The 25,470-nt window shown below is 35.9% G+C and overlaps 1 protein-coding gene across 1 annotated transcript; it reads left to right on the top strand.

Moving 5' to 3' along the window:
• The first annotated feature begins 1,520 nt into the window (after positions 1-1,520).
• Positions 1,521-25,470, top strand: kiss1ra (KISS1 receptor a). Its single transcript, XM_020929151.1, has 5 exons — positions 1,521-1,770; positions 10,057-10,181; positions 22,446-22,581; positions 23,127-23,365; positions 25,087-25,470. The coding sequence occupies exons 1-5, from the start codon at positions 1,521-1,523 to the stop codon at positions 25,468-25,470; spliced, it is 1,134 nt and encodes a 377-aa protein (XP_020784810.1).

Raw genomic sequence — 25,470 nt, 5'->3', positions numbered from 1 at the left:
TCAGCCGAACATGAGTAGCTTATGATTACATTGCTCTCTATGGGAAAAATCCTTTCTCAGCCCAGGGGATTTTTTCCGCTGAAGTTCCAGTGAGTGACCACTACATCAACTGGATACAGCCACAAGCAGCAATACCCTTATCAGTTATTTTAATAGATCCATTGAAGCACCCCCATGTTCACTTCCTTTTGGGAACGTGGCAGCTACCAGGTTAGCTATGTCCATTTGTATATACAGTCTGTGATAAGATAAGACTTGTATCATTTTGACTGATAACTCCATGTGTACGTCGGTAACCCTGCACGCTTCATAGTACAAAACATGTATTGCAAGATGGGGTAAAGGAATCAGTCACTTTTTATTTGAATATTTTGCCAAGAGATCATTTATTATGTGTCCCTATAATGAAAATACTAAGTCTAATATAGATTAACTATTGCTGTTGAGTTTCTATAAACAACATGCATCTATTTATAAACTGTATACCGCAGCTTTAATACTCCGGAGACAGGATATAGATTTCTTGCTTCCTATATCTTAAACATACACTTGACAGCTCATTTTGCACCTCAGCTGTTTCTATTATCTAAACACCATTTACACATTCACTCCTTATGTCATCTAGCAAGACTATTTCCAAATGTATTCACAATTGACTTCTTGTTGTGTTGATTTTGCTTTGAATCCTATGTCAAATATGGAATGGCTTGTATTTGATCTGCAGTCCCTTTCAGCCCCAATGGCACAAAATGAAAAAAAAATAAATAAATAAAAAGAAAATGAATAAAAGTTTAAATAAGTAAAATAGAGGATATAATGATATGGTTGCCAGGGAAACCGTGACATCAGCTGTTTTCATCCCGAGTAGCCCACGTGTATCGGACCCCCCCCTCCTCTTCCTCTCCTCTCTCCTCTCTTCTCCTTCTCTCTCCTCTTCTCACTGTATCCTTGCTCTTACTATAAAACGGCTGCACCAGACCCGGTGAGCTCTCAGTCTCTGTGAGGACAGCAGAGGCAAAAACGTCGCTCTCAAATCGTACACGCCACAAAGAGAAAATGAAAATGTATTCTCTGGGATGACTCTTTTGTAGCGATAAACTCTACATAATTGCTATGATCATGCCAGACCCTGCTGCTTGGATTGGAAGATTGGAAAAACCCTGCTTTGTGGACTGAATTAAATGGATTGTGAACCTTTTGTAATTGACACAGCCAATATTGCCTTGCTAACGAGATTAGACCCTATAGACTGATTCCCAAGGGTATTGCTTTTGTGAATTTCCAGTAGTAGCTTTTGGCAATTTAAAATAACTTTTTCAAATCAGGATTTCTGGGATTTTTGTCTTTGCAAACCTTCACGCAGCCCCTAATCAGATTTTGATAGCATCATTTCCTCACTTTGTCCCCTGCATCTTCAGTTGCAATCATGGACTACTACTATCAACTTTCTAGTATAGCTGCAAGACATGTTACGTTTAATCTTTGCTAATTGCTGTTAACGCAACAAACGTCCAACCAAAATGTATTCCTCGGAGGATCACTGGAACAGCACGGAGCAGATGTGGATAAATGCAACCCAAGCAAACTTTTCCCAAGAGAGCCGCACAGAAGGGGAGACTGAAAATCACCAGCATCCTTTCCTGACGGACGCCTGGCTCGTACCATTATTTTTCTCTCTAATAATGCTGGTCGGACTGGTCGGCAACTCTTTGGTGATTTATGTCATTACCAAGCACAGGCAAATGAGGACAGCTACCAACTTTTACATAGGTGAGTAGAAAGCCAATGGGATTTACACTATGGAAATTGTCCATGAAATATTAACGTGTCTTCCGTGTAATGCATATTCTACCCATGCATGCCAATTGTAGCATCAAAAAGAATACTAGAAAAGATCTGTTTCATTAGTGGGATATATACACAAGCATGTCTGTGTGAGCTGTTAGAAATTCACTGGAGAATCCAAAAAGATTCAAACACATGGGTGACTTTGGAAACTACACAAGGACTGTTAAAGCAAGGCATGCAAGCTGATAAGATCAGGTACTATGTGCTATCCCGAACTATACCTGGCTATAGGGTCCATCAGGAGCATGCAATCCATAATAAAACAGTGTTGGCTTGGTTAGGAAGGTCAGTGGAATTGTAATACATTATGTTATTTAAAGTACTGACAATCTGATTCAAAATGACATTGCCAAGGGGAAATTCTTGACAATGAAGAAATAACCTGGAATAATCAACATAAAGTTAAAGGTTCTATATTATGCACAATTATCTCTTATGAGCTTTTAGCCATGTTAAAATGTTGTAACCTCTACCCAAACCCAGAGCTGCGTTTTGTTTCATCCACACATATTTGAGTACTTCTTATTATCAGTCTGTCTATACCTGCAAAGCTCAAAATGCTCTGTTCCACCTTTTGATATCATGGAGTGGTAGTTTTCAAGTAAACAGCTATACTTTTTACCTTTAGTTCAGTATCGACTGGATATTCCAGGGCTGAAATTATCCATATGATTCTAGTGTAGGTGTATGAAGTTTAAAAACACAGTGGAGCACTTCCTGTATTACCACATGACATCATAAGGTGGAACAGACTGTTTTCAGTTTAAACATGTTTGTGAAGAGATAACAACATCAGATCAGAAAATAGTGTAATATGCGCCTTTTAGGAAAATGAAATTGAATATATAATAACAATTGGTTAAAATTAACTAAACATACAAAATGTAAACTAACTAGATGAAATGCACCTTAAATGCTGATGTTTGAAATCTGACCATATGTATTTGGATGACATTGTGCTAGAAATGTTTTGACCTTTCTAAATTATATGCAAAATTAAACTTCAGTTCACAAAATGTTTCATAATTTCACAGTTTTCATAACAAGATACACATACAAATATCTTATATATGAATACAAATGAAATCTCTTGTATCATTATCATCCTAACACTAGCCATGACACTTTGAAAATGCACATTGTGAGTAAAAATGGGGAAATCAAATAAATAGTGTGTGTGTGTTTAGTGTATTTATTTATTCTGTCTTTAACCAGGAAACCATTAACATTTCAAATCTCCAAGGTCACCTGCTATGTCTATACTGACAGGGCTGTACTGCCTCTTCTCTTTAGTGATCATTACCTTCAGTATTTCTATCTCACAAAATCTCTGTACTTCAGTTTGCAATCCCAACATTTCAGTTTGCACTTCCAAAATGAAAATCTTGAAATAATATGATATAATTTATGATAATTTATGTGTTTTTATTTATGGTCTTCTTTGGTGTAGGATGGAATAATACTATATATGATCAAGATGACAGCTGGGCAGAGTGAGAATCACATTAGAAAACATACATATACTTGTATTAAATTATTAAACAATGCCACGCAGTATAATATACATAGAATGCCAAGTAGCATAGCATTATCTTATCACCTTCTTCACCTAGTCCTGCAGCACACTTTGATGTCTTTTTGTTGAAGATCGAGAGAATAGAAGGCACGTCTGCATCATCGCCTCTGCTTTGAACTTTATATATGGAATAGTCTATGAGATGAGTCCTATGGAAATAAGAAAAGTGTTTGATCTGGTGTTGACAGTGGACTCGGCTTCTCCTCGTGTCATTAACTTGTAAGCAGATATGGTAATTGTCAGTTACTACATTGACTTGAGGACAGAGGCTTCTGACATCACTCTTATGTAATCCAGTCATGTTTTTGTAGTAACTGTGTGTTGGTGACTCTTCCCAATGTGAGGACAAATAAGTGTAAGTGCCAAGAAATGTATCACACCAAAGACCTTATTTTACTTTTTTTATAATTTGAAATGCTAATTTAAAAAAAAAAACAAAAACAAAACTAAACAAGTAAGTAAGTAATAGTATTTTGAAGTAATGTTACTCTTCCTTAAAGGTGCACTATGTCACTTTTTGGTTGGGTCCTTTACCTTCTTGATTCTATGGATACTTCATTGCTCTGTCTTGAATGTTCCACAATATGTCATTAAACAGCTCTACCTTACGTTTATTCAATTACTGGTGGCTTTACTGCTCAAAAATACTTGGAAAAAAAGGCATTCTGACTGTGAGCAGGGTCGCCTCTCCACAGATCTGACCTGTGACTTGACCTGGTTTGGTCTCCATGAAGATAAAAAGGTTTTCTCAATCAATCACTGCATTTATATAGCACCTTTCAAGACACTCAAAGTGCTTTAGAGAGCATTATCCATTCACTCAACACTCAGCGGAGGTAAACTACTGTGGCAGCTAGAGCTGCCCTGGGGCAGACTGTGCCATCAGCCCCTCCAACCATCACCAACACTCACACACTGTCCACAGTAATGCCATACAGTGAAACCTTTGCCATACAGTGAAACAAAACAATAACATTTCCATTGAGAAAAGTAGTGGCGGACCCTCCACCAGCAAAATTACACAATGCACCTTTCAGAACAGTTTCTGGCTACCCACTGCTGATGATATAGATTAAATGAAATGTGTTTTAGTTGCATTAAATGTTCCATAATGAGTGAATGGGATCTGGGATAGGATCCAGATCTCTGTAAACATGAAGTGATGCCCTTGACAGTACATAAACATTCATTTGAATTTGTTTCTTTTAACAAGTTTCTTTTAACACTTGTTAAAAGACACAACGTCATGTAAATCTTGAACATAAATAAATTTTTGTGGCGAGTGCAATATTTGAAAATCTAATCTGTCAAAAGCGTATTACAAAGGCTCCATTATTCCAGATTTTCTGATTCATTTTCTCAGATTGACACTCTTTGTTAAAGCGTCTTGAGCAATAAGATCCAGTGTCCCAGTGATGGAGCTACCAGAGAGACATTGTACTTTTTGAATAAATAGACCCCCCAATAGACTGTGTTATTTCTCTGACAGAAACCAACTGTGAACCAGGTTAATGCAAGCTGTAGTCTAAATGTACCAGAGAGTAAAACAGAAAATAGCTTTTTGCAGTGTATGATACTAAAATACATTTCATTATTTCGTTTCATCACCACAATGATACTAGAAGGCCAAGTCACAAAAAAGTCTTTTACATCAAGTACCATTTTAAGGAAACATTAAAATTTTCAAATAGTCTCTTTCTACAGTAAGGCTTTGAATTTCAATTTGCCAAGAAGAAAACAGGTGTAAAAAGCACTATTCTGGTGTTAAAATCAGCATCAAAGCAGAACTAAACAGGATTAAATGAGGAACAAACCAGAAACAAACTAAGATTAAACCAGGACCAGAAATGACCCAGGATCAAGCAAGGACAACTACATCAAAACTAAACTAAACTAAAAGTTAACCAGGATTAAACCAGAAATAAACCGGAACTAACAGAACTGAACCACAATGAATTCCAAAGCACCTGACACTTCTCGATATTCCTTTTACATAATGTGTGTCAAGTGATGTGACAAAGCTTCTGTTATGAAATGATAACATGATGAAAATATTAGATTCTCTATTATTGTTTCAGAGACGTTTTCTAGATAGCTGAAATGAAAATGTGTGTATGTGTGTTTATTTTGTATGCTATATGCTATGTGATATTACATAACCGCTTCTTGGGTCGATCTAAAATGTTTTCAGTTCACCTTTGGATTACCTGGAGACCGGCAACTCAAGATTACATTATGCCCTCTAAACGGGATTAGCCTTTGCTCTTTCCACTTTATACCTGATAAAAGGGGTTTCTACAGTTTTACTTTTGAAAATATCAATCTTCTAATCTTATTCATGTTGTTAAAACCTTGCTATGAGGTTCAAGAAAAGTTTGTTTAAAATTAAGCCTCATAATATGATCAATACAGATGAAGGATCGTGCGCTGTCTTTGTACTCGCTGCTAATTTGCTTGTAGCCAATTATTTTTACATGGAAAATAGCCTCAAACAGAATTGTGTACTCTTAACATTCAGGCACACCACTCCAATATCTCTAGTCCCATTAAAAGCTGTGCCTAGTGTTTTAGACTGTTGGGAGGATGGCATGTCAGAAGTGGTTTCAAAGCAATGCATTTGTCATGTTTAGTTCAGTGCGCTGGTCACCATCAGTATTCCCCTCACACTCCTCAAACCAAGGTGATTGATTTCTGTTGCTCAATTCAATTAAGGCATGTCTGAAAGATCTGTGATGCTTCTGCCACAGATGGTTATACAAGGAATTCCTAATGACAATATATTTATCGGTTACAAAAAGAGTTTCCCCCTTCAGCTGAATAAAACATTTAGACTATGGTGATTCAAAAGAAATGTCAATTTAAAGTTGTACCAAGCACCTAAACTAGACCCACAGCTACAATCCAAACAAGGTGATGGGCAGTCTCTGGAGGACTAAAGTGTAGAGTGTGTGTGTGTGTATGTGTGTGCTATTGTGGCCTGGCCAGTCCAGAATTATTACTGTCTGTATTTTTATATCAGTCCGGTCTCCACTGCCTCTGTCGTGCTTTGAGTTAGGCAAAATCAGATTTTATTTTTATTTTTTTCCAGAAACACATTTTGGTTTAAAGAGCCTATGTTACACTACTTTCTGATCTATGTTATAATGTTGTTTCCTCATCAAAAACATCTGGAGTTGCGTTTTGTTTCATTCACACATGTTTAACACACAAACCTGCATATTTAAGATATACTGAGTTCTTCTGCCATAGGTCGGAGTTTGCGGGGGTCAGGTCAGAAGTGGCACTGCCCCCCAGTGGCTGAATCAGGACTAAAACTGGACTGAACCAGGTCTAAACCAAGACTAAACTAAACCAGGACTACTCTTGGACTTGAGAGCAAGAGGGAGAACCTCGAGTTCGTAGAGTAAGGTGGTCACCTTAGAGAGTCTATGCAGGCGCACCTCTGCCCGTGTAGACTGTCAGGTGACCGCAGGCAGTACTGTTGTGTAATAGCATTATAACTATTCTGTTTAATGTCACAGAATAGTTATAATGCACAGCAGTGTGGACAGTAAAGCGATAATTTCATTGTACAGTGCAAGGTGTTTCCTTAAATCTTGACATTGTTTGACAATGTTAACCTCCCCAGCTCGAAAGTTACACTCTGCCTATGCTCAAACCAAAAACCTTCTCTTCCAAATTGTGATGTCATGTGGTAATACAGTAAGTGCTCCACTGTGTTTTTAAACTCCATACACCTTCAGTAAAATCATTTGGATGATTTCAGCCCTAAAAGTTCCCATCTCTACTGAACTAAATGTAAAATGTAGCTGGTAACTTGAAAACTACCACCTCATGACATCAAAATGTGAAACAGAGTATTTTGAGCTTTGGAGACTAAGGATTACTCAACACATATGAATGAAACAAAACATAACTTCAGGTACGTTTTTGGTGAAGTATGGCTTAAAGCTCACAAAAGTCAGTTGGTGTAATATAGGACCTTTATTAAGTAAACAGTACCAGCCTCTGAGAGTTGATACTTCACTATCATTGGTTGAATCTACCTGTCACTCATTCAAAGCCTTATAACTCACTGATGTTTCAATACAATATCACCACAGCACAAGCACATGTATTCCCAAAATCCCTTGTGTCTCTCCTTTCATTTTTTGATCTTAGCTGATACCAGAACCACTACAAGGAAGACTGTTTTAATATTCCCAGTGATAACAAGTTTGGACCTCACCATCTGCACCATCCTGAAAAATAATGCCCCAGCCAGCATGATTGGATTATACTGTTCCACAAACCACACACAAAGATTAAATGGGACACTGAAAAGGGACAGCACAATCATGCTCCAAGCTTCAATTATGATAACTTTTAGATTATCAGTGTTCTGATTTCCATACGTGCAAACGTTTGATATCTCCATGTCTATTTAGTGCCTATTCAAATAAATTATATATTTTCATCATTTTGCAGTCACTACGACAGATGGGGCAGCAGAATGATTTGTATCTTGGCGATTCAACATTTTTTCATAATTAATGAAGGCCTCACTCGGGGCTCTGTTTGAAAATACAGAAGGTGCATATATTATTCAAGCGGATGTAATTGTAAAAAAATAGGATAAAGGTAAGGTAAGGTTTTGGTCTAGTTATATTGTATATATATGTGTATATATATATATATATATATATATATATATATACATATATATATATATATATATATATATATATATATATATATATATATATATATATATATATATATATATATATATATATATATATATATATATATATATCTATATACATATATATATATATATATATATATATATATATATATATATATAATATATATATATATATATATATATATATATATATATATATATATATATATATATATAATATATATATATATATATATATATATATATATATATTTTTTTTTTTTTTACATTATGAGCTATGGTATTATGTTGTTTCCTCATCACAAACTTACCTGAAGTTGTGTTTTGCTTTATTTACACTTACAAGGTATCATGAGTTCTTCTCATGATAACTTGTGATGTCATGTGGTAATACAGGAAGTGCTCCACTGTGTTGTTAAACTCCATATGCTTTCACTAGAATTAATCAGCCCTGGAATTGCCAATCTCTACTGAACAAAGAAAAGGTAACTGCTGGTTTAAAAAAAAAATCAGCATTTTGCACTGTAGACAGACTAATAAGAAAGAATTTCTCAAACATGTGTAATTTTTTATTATTATTTTTTTTTAATGAGGTAACAACATTATAACATGGTTTAAAGCAATTTTGCGTAATATTGGACCTTTACCAACATGTATTGCTACTATGAGTGGGGTCACATCTCCACTGATCTGATTTCAATTGGCGGAGTAACCTGCTTGTCTCACTGGTGAAATGTAAATTTAATGCCAGATTGTGAAATATTTTAGGCAAAGTACCAACATCACCATTTAGAAACAAGCAGGTGGCAGACACACCAGTCAAAAAGTTACATAATGCACCTTGAAAGGGTTAGTGAAGTCAGATCATTGTGTATATGCAGACAATTTTAGAAGGAAGGGCATCAGGTGTAAAAATTGTAGAATAGCTTTAAGTCACTTAACAATATGTCAAAAGTAGTATAATGACTTTGAGTAAATAAAGATACACATTCTCAAGTCTACACTTTCCAAAAGCCAGAAAAATACATAATAGACTGTGATTATAAGATGTTTCTGTATCTTGCTCACTCAATGCATTGCATTTTATCACTTTAACTGGAATTGACTGGTTGATTTGTGTTTACCATAACAAATGATATGTTTTGTCTTTCTCTAAAACGAATTCAGAAATTGATTGATACGTAGGCTGCCTTAGAATAATTGCATATTGTTATTCTGGAAACAAATGGGCATGAAATTGAAATAAATTACAGTGGATTTGCATATAATTGTGTATTCTAAAATATTGACTGCAGAACAATATTAAATTTAATGATTCTTGGCAGGAAGTACACAGAACATATAAAAAAATACATATGTTTTGGTTTATACATTGTGATGCCTTGTTCATTGATTAAATTATGAATTACCCCATTTCACAGTTATGTTCCCATGCAGACCATAACCTACTGTATATACAGTACCATCTTTTCTCATTGTGGTATGATCTTAAGAATAACTATAGAGTAACTATAGATACTAAAATGTGTCGAGCATGGTTATTATTTTTTCCTATATTGTCTTAAAACTTATTTTCAAACGTACTAGTAATTTGCACTGAACATCTTTACCTTCCTTTCTCATAAGACTCTCTGATAATAACCAACATCCATTTTGCTTGAGTGTGTATTGTGAACATTTCCATTATCTTACAAATTACTTTTTCTTTTGGTAAGGATCTTCATTTATTCAAGTGCTATTTGTATAACATTGCATGCATTCTTACTATATATCATTTTCATGCCCATTCTGCACCAGATAGACCAAGTCATTTGGGGAGCATTTGGCATGTCCCTTATTCCTCTTATCTCTGTGAAGAATAGACTATAGTCTGGTGATAATGTTCTCATATAAGAGGCTTCTCCAGCTCTGACTCTCCTTCACTGAGATGTGTTTTTGTCCACAGCTAACCTCGCTGCTACAGATATCATCTTTCTTGTATGCTGTGTCCCCTTCACTGCCACTCTCTACCCTCTGCCCGGCTGGATCTTTGGCAACTTTATGTGCAAATTTGTGGCATTTCTTCAGCAGGTAAAGTCATGTGATTGTAGATTAGATCATCACATTTAAAACTGTTCTGTATTGTGTTAAAATATGTAAATTTTCTGTTTCCAAATGTCAGTGTATTTGATTGCCAATCATACCCTTTTCGAAAATGCTCACAGTATTCATAATTCAGTATATTTAAAGATGTTCTGTGTAACTTTTCTGGAGAGGGTCCACAACCAGTTTCTCTCCATGGAGATGTTAATGCTTTGATTTAAATTGTCCACAGTGTGGTATTAACCTAAAATGAGCAGATTTTAGTGCTTCGCTTGATGATTCTGCAGAAATCGCCATGGTTTCTCAATCTTCCGTATTGATTTTTATTTCTGTTTTATTTGTAAGTCGCCATGTTTGTTTTTTCTGATTGGTAAACCCAACCACGTCCATGTGAACTCACACACCCACACTATTACTCCTACGTAAAGCAAATGTGTATGGTCTTTGGTGACAGGGCATCATAATAGTTACAAGAACACCTCCACGTCTTCCATGGTTGACATGTCTGAGTCTGTCCACGGTTTGTGTCACTGTTACATAATTTGTTCTTGTCAATTTCCTTGGCCACCTCGTCACAGTGGCTTTACTCCTCTCAGCATGAACTGGCAAGTGCTGTATGTCTCACAATTGATTGTTTTAGTAATCCCCACTCAGAACTATTCAACCTTGTGTACAAGCAAACCTGAAAAGACAGCATTACTACAATGTGTTCACGAAGATGAGGGAACAATGTTGGCTGCAAAGACAATGTATATATTTTCTTTATCTTCTTCTCTTATATATTCAACAATCAACAAGAAAACATAACATGGACAAGAATAATGTTCTGTAATATATGGGATTAATATATAAAAACTGGATTATAACACAGTTTTACGTAATTATATTATAAATCTATCTGCCTTTCATTTATTCTGTTATGTGTGTTTTCATTGCTCAAAACAACAGCAAAAAACTGAAAAAATACACAGTACTCCTTTAAGCAGTAGCTCATATTATAGCCATTGCTCTCTCGAGGAACAATTATCTCATTGTGGCTTCTCAGACAGCCTCTCTAAAATTCTAAAAAGTTCTCATTTGCTCAGAAGGATTCCCATTATGAACAAAGAGAACATATTGCGGTCCCTCTGTTCCTCAGTCCCTCTCTTTCACCAACCTTTCGTCCCAATTCAATCAACAAACTTTCTCTAAATTGTCTCTCAAAGTAAAACTTGTGATAAGGCCTATTCATTACACTCATTTTCATAATAATACAATCAGGCTGTTGCAGACAAGTTCAATCTAGGCAGCAATTTTAAAAACGTACAAAACTCCACTCTCCACAAAATTGCCTCATACAAACTTACCCATGCTGTTAAATGTTTCCATCTAGCTTGTTTTTTACTTGTGCTGTTTTACCTCCAGCTGTCTTCAAAACAACTGAAAACAAAACATTAACAACAAAAACCAAGACAACAAGTCGGTCCTACGCAAAATTATTGAAGCAATAGACTTGCTCCTGTCTGCTTTTTAAAAAGAAATTTTGATCTAATCAACTGATCAAATCGCAAAAGCATTTATTTAAAATAAATAAAAAAACATCTTCTACCAACATCAAAAGATAATACCTTGCCTCTACGTGCATGTCCATGGAAGGTGTATGTGATTCTTGTGTTAGTTTAGCAGTTCATATTCCAATTCGTGATGCACCGATGTCAATATTGGTATTGAATATATTGACACCAATAGATATCGGTTGAGCCAATATTCACATCTTATTATAATTGAATATTTTATTCATATGAAGCTGTTCAGTAGTTATTAAAGGGATAAAAACAGTTCCATAACAGAATAATAAGTTAAAAGTGTTTTTTCAGGAAGTAGTTCCGTCCCTACACTGGTATCGGTTAATACCAAGTATTGGCAGATACTTAAAGTCAAAGTATCAATATCAGTATTGGAACAAAAAAGCAGGATTGTTGCATCACTAATTAATCTTCTCTCAAATGTTGAAGGTACACTAAGTAACTTTTCTCCACTTGCTAACCTCTATGGAGAAGTTATTTTCCACAGTATGGCATTAAATGTATCTGTCTTGCTTTTATACAATTGCAGGTGTTTTTATTTGTCAAAAAATACCTTGACCCTCCCTAGCAGGGTCACCTCTCCACAGATCTGACCTGTAATTACCCTGCATATGCCGCGTGCCTCTCTACATACATGGAAACAAGTAGGTGGCGTACCCTCTACCTGAAAAGTTACATGGCACACCTTTAATGTTCTGCTTTGTTTACAGTGTGTGTTCTGAAATTAATATTGATTTGAAAACAAAACTTGCAAAGAATGTTGATTTGATTATATTCTTTCCAAAAAGTCAAAACAAAATGTTAATTTCTTTTTTTTTTTTTTAAAGATTAATCTATCCAGCCATTTTATTTCCTTTTATTTCCCTTTATATTCCTCACAAAGCAGTCTTTGTGGATCTGGACTGGATTTTGAGGGATGATGAACAAATGGAGAAAGATGAAATATTTCACAAACATGAAACTAATCAGGCGACAGCAGGCAGCGCTTCTGACGCCAATTTGAAAAATGCATCGCACAAAAAACAGGAACAATGGAACAAAATGGCAAAAATCCATGCTTGATTTCATAGGCTTTTGTTAATACCAAAGCCAGGATGATGGAAACTATGCTCCTATGCTGAGAAGTGAAAGGGTCAAGGCAACATGACCAAATATCCAATGCATTTTTTCCATCAAAATCAGCTTCCACAAAAATCTATTTCAGCAACCAATAGTGGTTATCAAAAGGTGACAGGCCTTGCAGAGAAACTCCTACGTAAAGGAGAAAGAATATAGGTTTATAGAAATAGCAGGGAAGATATGAAATGTTATTACAAATCAATCCTTATTCTGTTACCATGGAAATGACAAAACAGTGTGGAGTAACATGAATATTTTACAAACTCTGTTGAATGTAAATAGGGATGGTGCATCAAGGTGGATCAAAATATTTCTTGAAATAGACTAAGCAGGAACCTGCCCATTGTTTGAAATGAATCAGTATAATTAAATTAGTATAAAAAAAAATGCTTGTATTAAAAATATTGTTGAGAAATGTGCCCTCTCTGATATTAATCGCAGAATATGATAAATTATTGTACTTTTGTCTATAGAAAAAACAGGGCATGAGCATGATAGAATTTCACATTTGATTTACTAAGAAATGTGTAGATATCAATTAATATTAAAGCAGAACAGCATAAAACATGAAACTATCAAGAATAAGTTACATAGACATTTGAATGATGTCACATTATACTTTGTGGCACCCAGCCTGGATTAAAGTCATCTGTGTGAATCAGTGCGGGTGACTGCAGGAGGGAGCTTAAGCCTGATTTACTGAGACTAGCCCAACAGGAGAACTGACAGTTGAGTCATTTATCTTTAAAACACATATTACTGTATCTCACTGTGACTCAAACAACGTCCAGCCAGTGTTATTTATAGTCATAAAACACCAGTGAGGGATGCGTGGCACTACCTTTCATACTCTAAACACCGGACTTGAACCACGGCCTTTCAGAGACAAAGATATACAAACTATCAAACTGTTAACTTTTAATCTCAGTAAACAGTACTTTTCATTTTTCATTTGCTTTACCTGTAGGTGAAGTTGGATTACCTTTAACTGACGATAGATTACAGGATAAGTTTAATGTCATGCTGTGGAACATTCCAGGCAGAGCAATAACATTTTCATGGAGACATAATTGTGACAGAACTTCCCCACCACCAGAAAAGTTATGTGCTGTTTACATATAATTATAAAGCATTTTATTTTCAGATAATCAAGATGTGCACTGTCAGCATGCTAGTTGTTGCTCGCTCTGGTCTCTGAAAAGCTGTTGAAAACCCATTGCGTTGAATGATTAGGATGCTTGAAATGCATAAAGTAAATGAGGAATAATTTGGAACACTGCAAACTGTTTAAAATGAGCTTGTTCTGTTCATTTAATTACATCTGCTATAAGAGTTATTTTGAAATCTCAGAAATTACATAAAGTGACAACCAAGGTCTGAAATATGGCTAAATATTTGCATCATAAAGTCCTTGAATATGAAAATAAATGAATCCTTGTCTACATTTTTATTTCAGTAGAACCCACTATATGCAGTTTGCCTATAAAAACTGTACCTTTTTTGTGATTAACACAGAGGACAGGGGTTTGAGTGGCACCTAATAAAAATACATTTACAGCTGAGGCAGAAATAACTGGCTGAATACGACCAGCGTGAGCTTAAAGAAGTAAATCATCACTCAGAGGGGGACGCAGAGGTTAAAAGGATTTTAATTGTGAATACTGAGATAGATACGCACTCATTGGGTCCAACTAATGGCTATAATGGGGAGAAGGCACCACATCCAAAGTGCTCTAAACATTATTTCATGCAGTGGTAAGTCATTGCAGTTTAATTGTTGTAATTAGAGGGAGCAGAGACTGTTATCTTTCACAAAATGGCCTTTGAAGAGGAGGGAAGGAACAGAAGAAGTGTTTAACAGTGAACTGTAAAGCCTTAAAGGACCACCCAGGGAACTAATTTATGTCTCCCTAATGTAATGTATTAATCATTTGAACAGCAGGAAACATAATCAAACTGAAAAAATGGCATCAACAAATCTCCAAAGCATTAATGAACTTATTGAAAATCATATTAAAGCTAATTTGTCTGTACGCCTTTTGAATGTTGTGTTTAAAGTAGGGATGGGCATTGGATTAAATTTTCTTAATCGATCTTTGGGAGAATTAACAATCGATTTTCAATTAGTCATTAACTTTTTTATTTTAAAATGATCATCATCATTATTATTATTACTAATCTGCATAAATAAACTCAACTTTACGACATATAAATCATAAGCACTATAGAGACACATCAGCCCATTTTACATTATAATGTGTTGAATGCAGCTTTGACAAATTTGTTTATGTTTTACAGAAAAGAAACTTAAAACCACATGGCTCATTTGCATAAACTAAAAGCACTGCTCTTAGCTCTTAGTAGCTAAACGTGCACTCAACTTTATGTTGCAGTAACCGGCATACTGCGTATACAGGCACCATGACGTAACTGGGATACTCAAAAAACCCGATCATACGCAGGATACAGTGATTTCCAAGGAGGTGCCAGAGCCCAAGAGTGGGACTGTGAGGCCGGAACTCCAGTGTTTGTGTCGGACACAGCCCTATCTCATTACACTACAGGACGCACGGCAACCTACATTCAGTTTGTCGATTAAAAATGAACGTGATCTACGAAATTCTTAATGATGAATTATCGATTAGTCGACTAATCATGCCCATCCCTAGTTTGGAGTCCTTTAATGCATTGTTATTGCAACAACAGTAACATTTCAATATGCTGCAAGATATGAGACTAAATGTGCCTTTGTGGTCCGTGAATATCAGAATGATGAAAAATTAGGACTGTTGCCATGGTAAGTAAATATCATGTTATTATATTATTATATCTTTGGAGTGGTCAACCGTCCTCAAAATGGCACCAACAGGAAGCTGAGCCCATTGGCTACTGAACCCAATTAGAAGCTCTACAATACATTTATATTAAAAACAAAATAATAATAATAATTTAAAAAAAAACCATTGCCTACCTTTTTATTTTCATTCACTTTCATTAACATCAGCTTAATTTTTATTTTCTGTATTTGCTTTTTGTTTAGTTGGTGCCCACACACATGAATAACTTTGCATGTTCAAACCTTCCAGTAACTTTATTTTTTAGCCTTTGTCTCATTTAAACTTCAAAACATAATCCTCCACTTTGGTCACCAATTTGATTTGTTTTCTTGTCTCTGACTTTTTCTTATCAATGTTATACATTTAAACTGCAAATTTGTTCAGTTTTGTTGAGCACTGCACATAGTCATTACCACATTTCCACGGATGTATGCACCATTCTTCTTAATATGCAACTTGGGAGGAAGACTGTCACTTTGCTGACAACACGACCACAGCTGAATATTTTAGTAAATAATGGATGCAGAGCCACTACCACCACAACTTCTGCACAAGTGAATCCCTACTTTTAAAACTGTCTCCTTGCCTCAAAAAGTGACAACCTAATAAAAAACAATCTGACACAGGTTTTAGAATTCAGAAGAAATGCCCTATGAATACATTCCTGATTAATTAAGGTAGTGATAATAGCTTTAGAGTATAATATAGTGGTAAAGTAGTTTAAAAAAAAAAGAAAAAAGAAAAAGGAAGAAAAGAAAAAAAGCTAAAAATGTAGACTGCTGTGTGTCTCAGCCGCATAGCATGTGGAACAGCAAGACATAAACAGCAACTCCTCTACTCAACACAACTGAGACTTGGGTCAAAAACGCTACTATTAAAACTTCAACTACCTGATTATTATCATCTTAAAAATGAGAAAAGCAGAACTAGTTCATATTAAACAGTCTTTCCTAATGTGTTTCTTGCATCCTAATAATTCACTGCGATGAGTTTGGATCACGTAAAACATTGTTTCGCAAAGACTGGTTCGCAACAATCAGGTGAATTGCAAGAGATTTTTTTGGGGTCACCTTGTTACGATCTGCATGTGGGTCTGCAATATACAGTTCTGACACATGAGAAAGTTAGTGACTATTTTTTTTGTTCCACTATTGCTGGTTCAGTTGAAAGTTGAAAAGAAAAAGAAATGGGCTACATTTCAGGTCCAAATAGGCGACTTATGGATCCTTTTATTCCTGGTTCAGTTACTGTTTTTCTTTGTTTTAAACTTGAATAATACTAATTGTTCAGAGAGACACAATCACTCAGTCAACAATAAAATATCCCCATTAATGTTCAATAAAGGTCAAATCCACCTTTATTTTGATTTACGAATAATGTCTGTTGACTTGGGTCATGAAGGTTTGTCACTTTTAAAATATGGGTCCCCAGAAAAAAGTTTGAGAAACACTGATGTGAAACTACCAAGAACTACCTACAAACTACCAGCAAAAAGCTAAACTTTCTGGTTTGAGGCCAGTAAATGTTACCTGACCAGTCAGAACCACTAACTTTGACAAAATAAAGACGAATGGATCTGGAGTCTGATCTCCCTGATTTAAGAGGGCGTGATTGACAGGTGAATTAACCAATGAGATGCATGCTCTGTTTACTTCAAAAACAAACATGGAAATTTAAATGTTTAAATATTTAAATAAAATGGGGGAAAAAACAACAATAAATAAAAAGGACTCAGAACCAACACAGATTTTATTCAGAAACAACAACTGAAGCATCAATTGAAGCATTTTAGAGACATGTGATATAGCTGTGGTTGGATCATCTCAAGTTTGTACAGATGATTTTCATGCTCTGTTGTCCGGTTTCAGTCCCCTCTGGATTAAAACAAGATACTGGCTGGTCAGGCAACAGTAAATGCAGCATAAAGACAGCATACAGAGCAACTGATATATCTGTACTAGAACAAAACACACTTTCTTAACTTGGACATAAAAGGATACAGCCGTTTTAACTAACCTAATCAAAATAAAATAGTAAATTCAACAGTGCACGTTCTTCCTTATTCCTACTCTACCTGTGAGCCATCAGTATGTACCTTTGCCTTTCAAACAATAACCTCTCTTAAAGGTGCATTGTGTACATTTTCTGGTGGAGGGTTTGTCAAATGTTTTTCTCCATGGAGATGCTTTGTTTGGAATGTTTCACACTATGGCATTAAACCCATCTTCATGGAGACCAAAGCAGATCAAGTTACATGTCAGAGCAGTAACTGAATACATGTGAAGTAGAGCAGTTTAATGTCATACTGTGGAACATTCCAGGCAGAGCAGTGACATAGAATCTAGAAACCAGCAGGTGATGGACAAAAATAGTGCACCTTTAAGCTTTTTCTATAAGAAGTCTGTTTTCTCTCATCACAGCAGCAGAACTATCAGTCATCTCATCTTTCTTTCTCCTCCTCCTCCTTCAAAATACCAACACCATTGTCTGTGTGTTTTTCTCTCCATCTCTCTCCTCCAGCATCTTACTGACAGACCTTTGACGATGTAACGATTCTTGTCTGGAGGCAAGTAATTAGTTAAATAGTCCGTGGAGATCTTTCTTGCATAATGTGGTTTGTAAGAGCAGAAAAATCTTTTGTCAGAACTTGCAACAATAACAACAGACTCATTTGTATTCTGTTCAATTTTAATATTGTGTTAAGTGCTGTTGTCTCTGTCTAACTCTTACGCTAATGACAGAAAACCTCAGGTAGGCAATTAGAATTCAATTATGAATCTCGTATGGTTAATATTTAAGCAATTTGTCTAAATACATGTTATATAATGTGAATTATAGCACCATTTGCTACAGTAGAGACATCAGCTTCATCATAGAAGTACAGTAATGCAATTAATTAGTAACAGTTGTGGTGGTATGTCGTAGTTGGAGTAGTTGCAGTAGTTGCACAGTGGTAGCAATACTGGGTTAATGTGTAGCTAATTTAACATTATGTCAATATGTTATATTCATGTGATAATTATATTCCATAGTTTAAAATTACAGATTTGTTTATAGAAAATCCCATACTTGTAAACAAAACCTCGGTCCAGTTTTTCATGTTTACATTTCGTCTACACGTTAAATAATACTTCTCATGGTATGAACATTTAATCCATCATCCAAAAATAAAACTATTAAGACAGCTTACTAAACTGGAGCCGTCCAGGGCTGGCTGTACCCAATGAGCAGACTAAGCAGCTGCATAGCGCACCAAAGCCACCAGGGGGCCCTCAAGAGTGAATTAAAATGTTGTTTCAAATGATGAAAAACTTTTCATTTCACTTTTGTCCACTGCAGAACATGAAATGATTTGGGGAACCAGACTAAAATGTCAGGCAGAAAAAGAATTTCCAGTCCACTGCTATATGCTATACGATGTCCTGTATGGTGTCCTCAGCCCATACCATTTTTACATCACCTTTGTATTTCTATTCAGTGTTGATAATGCATTCAATAGCTAAGCCTGAGTGGCAATGAAGTGACAAGAGCCCCTACAGGGAATCTTGGTTAGGGCTCCCAAAAAGCCTGGGCCGGCACTGGAGCTGTCACATCTTTGTCAATTCAGAACTTTAATGACCATTTTCTTTTCATTCCTAGACTAATTTAGTTCAGTGCAGTTTTGTTCACTGTAATGAACACAATACTGACATTGCTATAGTGATACACACAGCATGTGAAAAATAATTGTCCCTCCATGTACAATTTTCAGAGCTCAGCAGTATCCCATTATAAAGTGTGTATATGCAGCTTCTATAAGGAACAACCCACACTCTCAGCTATACTGTCTCTTTGCAGTTTCCTTCACACTGATGCTCCATACCTTTACTGTCAATTAGCACATAAACAATAGCGCCTCCCATTACAAAAGCAGCATGGCAACATTCTGTTCTCTAAATGTACACAAACAGACAACTTGATTGGGGTTGACTGAGCTCAGATTGTCCCCACCAAATTCAAAATGTAGTAGTATTGTTGAAAACTTAAGAAAGAAAAAAAGGCCAGACTGCAAGACCTCAGTCTGTCTTTTACTACCAGAACTGCCAATATTTAGGCCTACTATCTCTACTAGTAATCTACAAGTAAATGGACCTTAAAATGTCCACAAATATGTTCTAATTAACCGAGCCACTTTATCACACTACCATTAACCTTTAAGTCTTTGGAGATTTCAGTATTTCCATAATCTTATATCTAATCAAATGTATTTTCTGTGCATCGTAATAGGACTGGGAAGACCAGTGACTCACAGGAACACCAGCAGATGACCTCTCAGCACCTTTATGCCACTGTGCTTACACCAATGCTTTTTTTCTTACATTCATGTGGTTTAGAGATGTATAGAGAATTGCATCAGAGACAGCAGCTCATTGTAACTATGTTTGTTGGTGTACTTCTATAGCTATATTGTTCTATTATTACATACCACACATGCCGGTGTCTATTGTGTGTCTGGCTAAAAGAAAGTACGTGCTGTTCTTTTTCCTGCAGAGGTTGTTTACTATAAAAAAATTGCAAAAATAAAGCGTGAGATATAACTATGGGGAATAAGTAAATATATAATGTGTTGAAGATATGAACAGATCAAGGCATTCCCCAAAACAAATTTAAACTTTTCATGAGGTGTTTTACAGGAAAGTGTAATTTGTAAACTTAAATTATGACATTTTACAACAGACATTAACTTGTCTTGATGATTTTTAGAAATTATTTTTGAGTGAAATGGAATGGTTGGAAAGCCATGGACCAGTTTTGTGTCGTATTCATGAACTGAACGTCAATGTAACAAAGTGCCTAATATATTAAAGGGCCTATATTACACTATTCTCTGATGTATGTTATAATGTTGTTTCCTCATCATAATCACACTTGGAGTTGTGTGTTTTTAAAAACACAAATCCTGCATATTTAGACCAAGTTTTTCTCTTAAACCCACTGTATTTTTAAATCCGATACACCATCACGAGAGTCATTTGGATAATTTCAGCCCTGGAATTTCACATTTCTGCAAAACAAGAGGTAAAAGGTAGCTGTGGATTTGAAAACTACCACTTTACAACATCACAAGATGGAACAGAGAATTCTGAACTTTCGAGACTGACTAATAATAAAGGATTTCTTAAACATATGTGAATGAAACATACTCCAGGTATATTTTTGAGGAGGTAACACTATAACAAGGCTTAAATCTTACAAAACCTTTAATGTGATCACAACTTGGGGTCAATAGTGAAACATTTGCTGTACGATTATGCTACTCAATAGAAATAGCCTTTAGCCCTGAAATAAAAGAGACACTTCTTAACATATTGCCAACAGTGATTCATTCTGATAGCTCAACATTTCTAAGATAAGTTTTTTGTTTTTTTGTTTTTTTTTTCTTCTTAAGAATTTCATAGTTTACATTTTAATCAAGGTTAGAAAGTTTGAAAAACAATGAACAAAATAACAAGAATATCTTTATTTTTTCATAAGCATTACCTCAATACAACAAATAGACTGGCGAGAGAGGGCAGGGGTTGTGGCCATGAAATGCTTCTGAATCAGGCTGTCTGCATGACATAGGGATAATGTTATGTTAATAATGTAATGCTTTATGGTTGACGTTTTTTCTCCGCTGTCATTCTGTTAGTAAAGGTCTCTGGGCCACATGCTAATTAGTCCAGGGCAAGGCATAGAGAAATTTCATATTTCCTTGGATGAATATCTTGCAGGGATGACAAAAGTGTTGATTCATTACTAGCAAGGTTGAAGAAGTTTATTTTATTCATGACAATATTTATTCAGGGGTTTCGAGGACATGCCACTAACCAAGCCTTAACCATCATGCTGGTCTAAACATAAAGCCCCACTGTCTAATGTTTTAGCCTAAAAATAGACTTAACATACAGAATCATAGAAAAGCTTGCATTGTTACTGTGAGCGGGCTTGCTTCTCCACAAACCTGAATCTTGTTAGGCCTGGAGGAGGGACATGCTTGTCTCCATTGAAATGTTGTTCATTTGGCTATAATATTCTACAATAAATCATATCTATCTCCATGGGTAATAACCAAAAACTTTAAAGGGCCCATATTACGGTATTTTCTGATCTATGGTATAATGTTGTTTCCTTGCCACAAACATACCTGGAGTTGTGTTTTGTTTCATTCATGTTTAACACACAAACCCTGCATATTAAGCTTCTTCTCCCAAACAGAAAACACTCTGTTCTATCTTGTGATGTCATGTGGTAATGCAGGAAATGCTCCACTGTGTTTTTTAACACCATACACCTTCACTAGAATTATTTGGATGATTTCAGCCCAGGAACTGCCCATCTCTACTGAACAAAAGGTAAAAAGTAGCTATTATCTTGAAAACTATCACTACATGACATCACAAGGTGGAATATTGCTTTTTGAACTTAAGCGTTTTTAGCTTTGGAGATGTAGACAGACTAATAACAAAAACTTACTCAAACACAACTCCAGGTATGTTTTTTGAAGAGGTAACAGCATTAAAACAAACATTCAAGATCCAAGATTCAAATGTATATAATATAAGCTTTATCCATTTTCCTGGCCTTATCACAGAATCCATTTCCCAACTAAATTACAATAACCCTGTTCCTGAGCTTAACCAAAGAAAATGATTCCATAAGGCGCTCTCTATCCATAATCATCTAATCTTTCTATGACCTCCTCTCTCCAGGTGACAGTCCAGGCCACGTGCATCACCCTGACGGCGATGAGTGGAGACCGTTGTTATGTCACCGTTTACCCGCTCAAGTCCCTCCGCCACCGCACACCTAAAGTCGCCATGATTGTCAGCATCTGCATTTGGATCGGTCTGTACTCAACTGTTATCAACCTACAATAGCTGTAACACTGCATGATGTTAACACAACAGGAGCTGTCCAAATACTTTTACAAGAATCACAATTCAAACATAGAGATAGACAGACCTTTATTATCCTCAGGGGAAAATTATTTTTCACAGACACTGTCAAACATAATGTCGGACAGGAGGAGCAGTAGAGAGAGGTGTACAACAGTAACAGAAGGTGTGGGGTGACAGAGAGGGCACGGAGCTTGTGGAGGAAACAGATAATTAGGATAACTGTGTGGACATTAAAATAAATAGACAAAAGAAAATAATATCTGGTGTAAAATAAGAAGTGATTTATTTTATGTGTTTGAAGCAATCCAAACTTAGCAGTATATTGCCAACAACTAGCATGCTAACAGCAAACAAGTCTTACTTCCTGGTTTGTGAATGCTTTATGTCTCCTTTTGGTCCTAAGAGCTGATTTTCCAAGATAGTATTTGTACTACAGCAATACAAATTAACTTTATTACATTATTTATTATCCTTGTTTCTACCTGTGTGCAGGCTCTCTGATCTTGTCCACTCCCATCTTGATGTACCAGAGAATAGAGGAGGGGTACTGGTATGGCCCGCGTCAGTACTGCATGGAGCGGTTCCCCTCCAAAACCCATGAGAGGGCTTTCATCTTGTACCAGTTCATTGCAGCGTACCTCCTCCCCGTGCTCACCATCTCCTTCTGCTACACACTCATGGTGAAGCGAGTGGGTCAGCCGACGGTGGAGCCTGTGGACAACAACTACCAGGTAAGTGGGATTTGAACCCACGCCTCCAAGGGAGACTATGTGTTTAAATACAGGGCTGTTTGGGGTTAGTTAGAATTAATTACTTTTGTCGACACAACTTACAGATAATCGGGAATCACATTTTGGACATGGAAGTTGAAGTAATTGCACATATTTTGTTATGGATAGTTTCTAATATGGTCTGTAAACACACTTTTATAATAAGGGTTTATATATAAAAAAGTTAAAACATATTCTTATGGTAAATATGGTAACATTATGGTAATATTTTGCTTGGTGTTTGAGACACAAAGGTGATTGAGAAGTGCATTGGAAAACTGCAACAGTTTGCTGCACGAAAACTTTGCATCAGGATCAATAAAGTAGCTATATCTTTCTCTCTCTCTTATATATGTATATGTATTTAAAGGTGCACTAAATGATTTTTCTGATGGATGGTACACCATCTGTTTAATCTCCATAGAGATGCTGTTGATTTATGCAGAATATTCTACAGTATTGTAATAAATTTTTCTGTCTCCATGGAGATAACAAGCCAGTGGTTTAATAAAACATCTGCATTTAAATTAATGGTAGGTGCATACATCTCTATGAAGAGAAGCAGGTGTTGGACCCCAACCAGGAAAGGACAGTGCACCTGTAAATCAATGAAAACCAAAGGTTGGGGTGGTAAAATATCATCTACTTCTATTACAAAAACCTTATCGCAACATGATGCATCCTGTTCTTTCCAAATCTACTAAACTCTACTGATCTATACATCAAGCTCGTTTGGATAAAGTTTCAGAATAATAAAGCAGTTTCTTCCTTTCATAACCCACGTGCATTACTGTCAGTGCTGCACCCCAGAGGTGCGCCACAGCAGCATGCCGGCTATATGGCCCTGAGCGATTTCTATTTCTGTGAGATTCTGTGAGGCTGGTGAAAATATTGAATAATCCCACTGTTTTACCTGGAACAACTCAGTGTGTGACCAACTCAACAAGGAATCGACTCTTTTCTCAACAATATCTATTGCTGACATTAAGTTGGGCCGTATTTCAAAAGGACTGATTCTTCTTTATAACCCTCTGATGGTTTTCCCTCATACCTGTAAAACTCTAATAAAACTGTAACAACTTATTGTCAAAACATAGAAGTGTCTTTCAGTGATATAGGTACCAAGGGCAACAGGACAAGTATTTACTTTCAGTATTTAACTGTGTTCAATTCAGAGGGTATTATGCTAAATCAGGGTTTTTGAGCTTTTTATCATTTTATATAACATTGTTTTCTCAACAAAACAGACAAAACAGAAACTAATTAAAGTTTGGGTAATCTGAGACATCTAAAAAATTACTTTAAGAATTACAACAAAACATATATATTATCAACAAAAGCAAACTCAGTGAACCGCTGGCAGGGCAAAGCAAGTTTTTTTTTTTCTATAGCACAAAGCTTTTCAAAGTGCTTTACAGAATAAGACAGACATTACAATTTCAATACAAACAAATCAAAACATAAATAATAACAATGAAATTAGCATTAAAAAGAATAGTGCGGAATTAAAACTTTGCAGTCATATGCACAGTTAAACAGAACCAATTTGAGCCTGGATTTAAACATAGTCAAAGTAGAGGCCTGTCTCACATGTTCAAGAAGACTACTGTATATACATCTTAAACAGACTTCTACATCTTTATTTTCTCTAAATATGTGACAGTCTTTTTTGTTGTCTTCAGGTTAATCTCCTCTCTGAACGAACCATCAGCATTCGCAGTAAAGTGTCCAAGATGGTGGTAGTCATTGTTTTGCTTTTCGCCATCTGTTGGGGTCCCATTCAAATCTTCGTCCTGTTCCAGTCCTTCTACCCACACTACCGCCCCAGCTACGCCACATACAAGATCAAAACCTGGGCTAACTGCATGTCCTACGCTAACTCATCAGTCAACCCCATTGTCTATGGTTTCATGGGGGCCAGTTTTCAAAAATCGTTCCGAAAGACTTTCCCTTTTCTGTTTAAACATAAGGTCAGAGATAGCAGCATGGCTTCCAGGACTGCCAACGCAGAGATCAAATTTGTAGCAGCAGAAGAAGGAAACAATAACAACAATGGGGCAGAGTGA

This window comes from Boleophthalmus pectinirostris, unplaced genomic scaffold (genome assembly GCF_026225935.1).
Source record: "Boleophthalmus pectinirostris isolate CB_2022bp ecotype Guang Dong unplaced genomic scaffold, ASM2622593v1 HiC_scaffold_16, whole genome shotgun sequence".
Lineage (NCBI taxonomy): Eukaryota > Metazoa > Chordata > Actinopteri > Gobiiformes > Gobiidae > Boleophthalmus > Boleophthalmus pectinirostris.
This window is presented reverse-complemented; position numbering and strand designations above follow the sequence as displayed.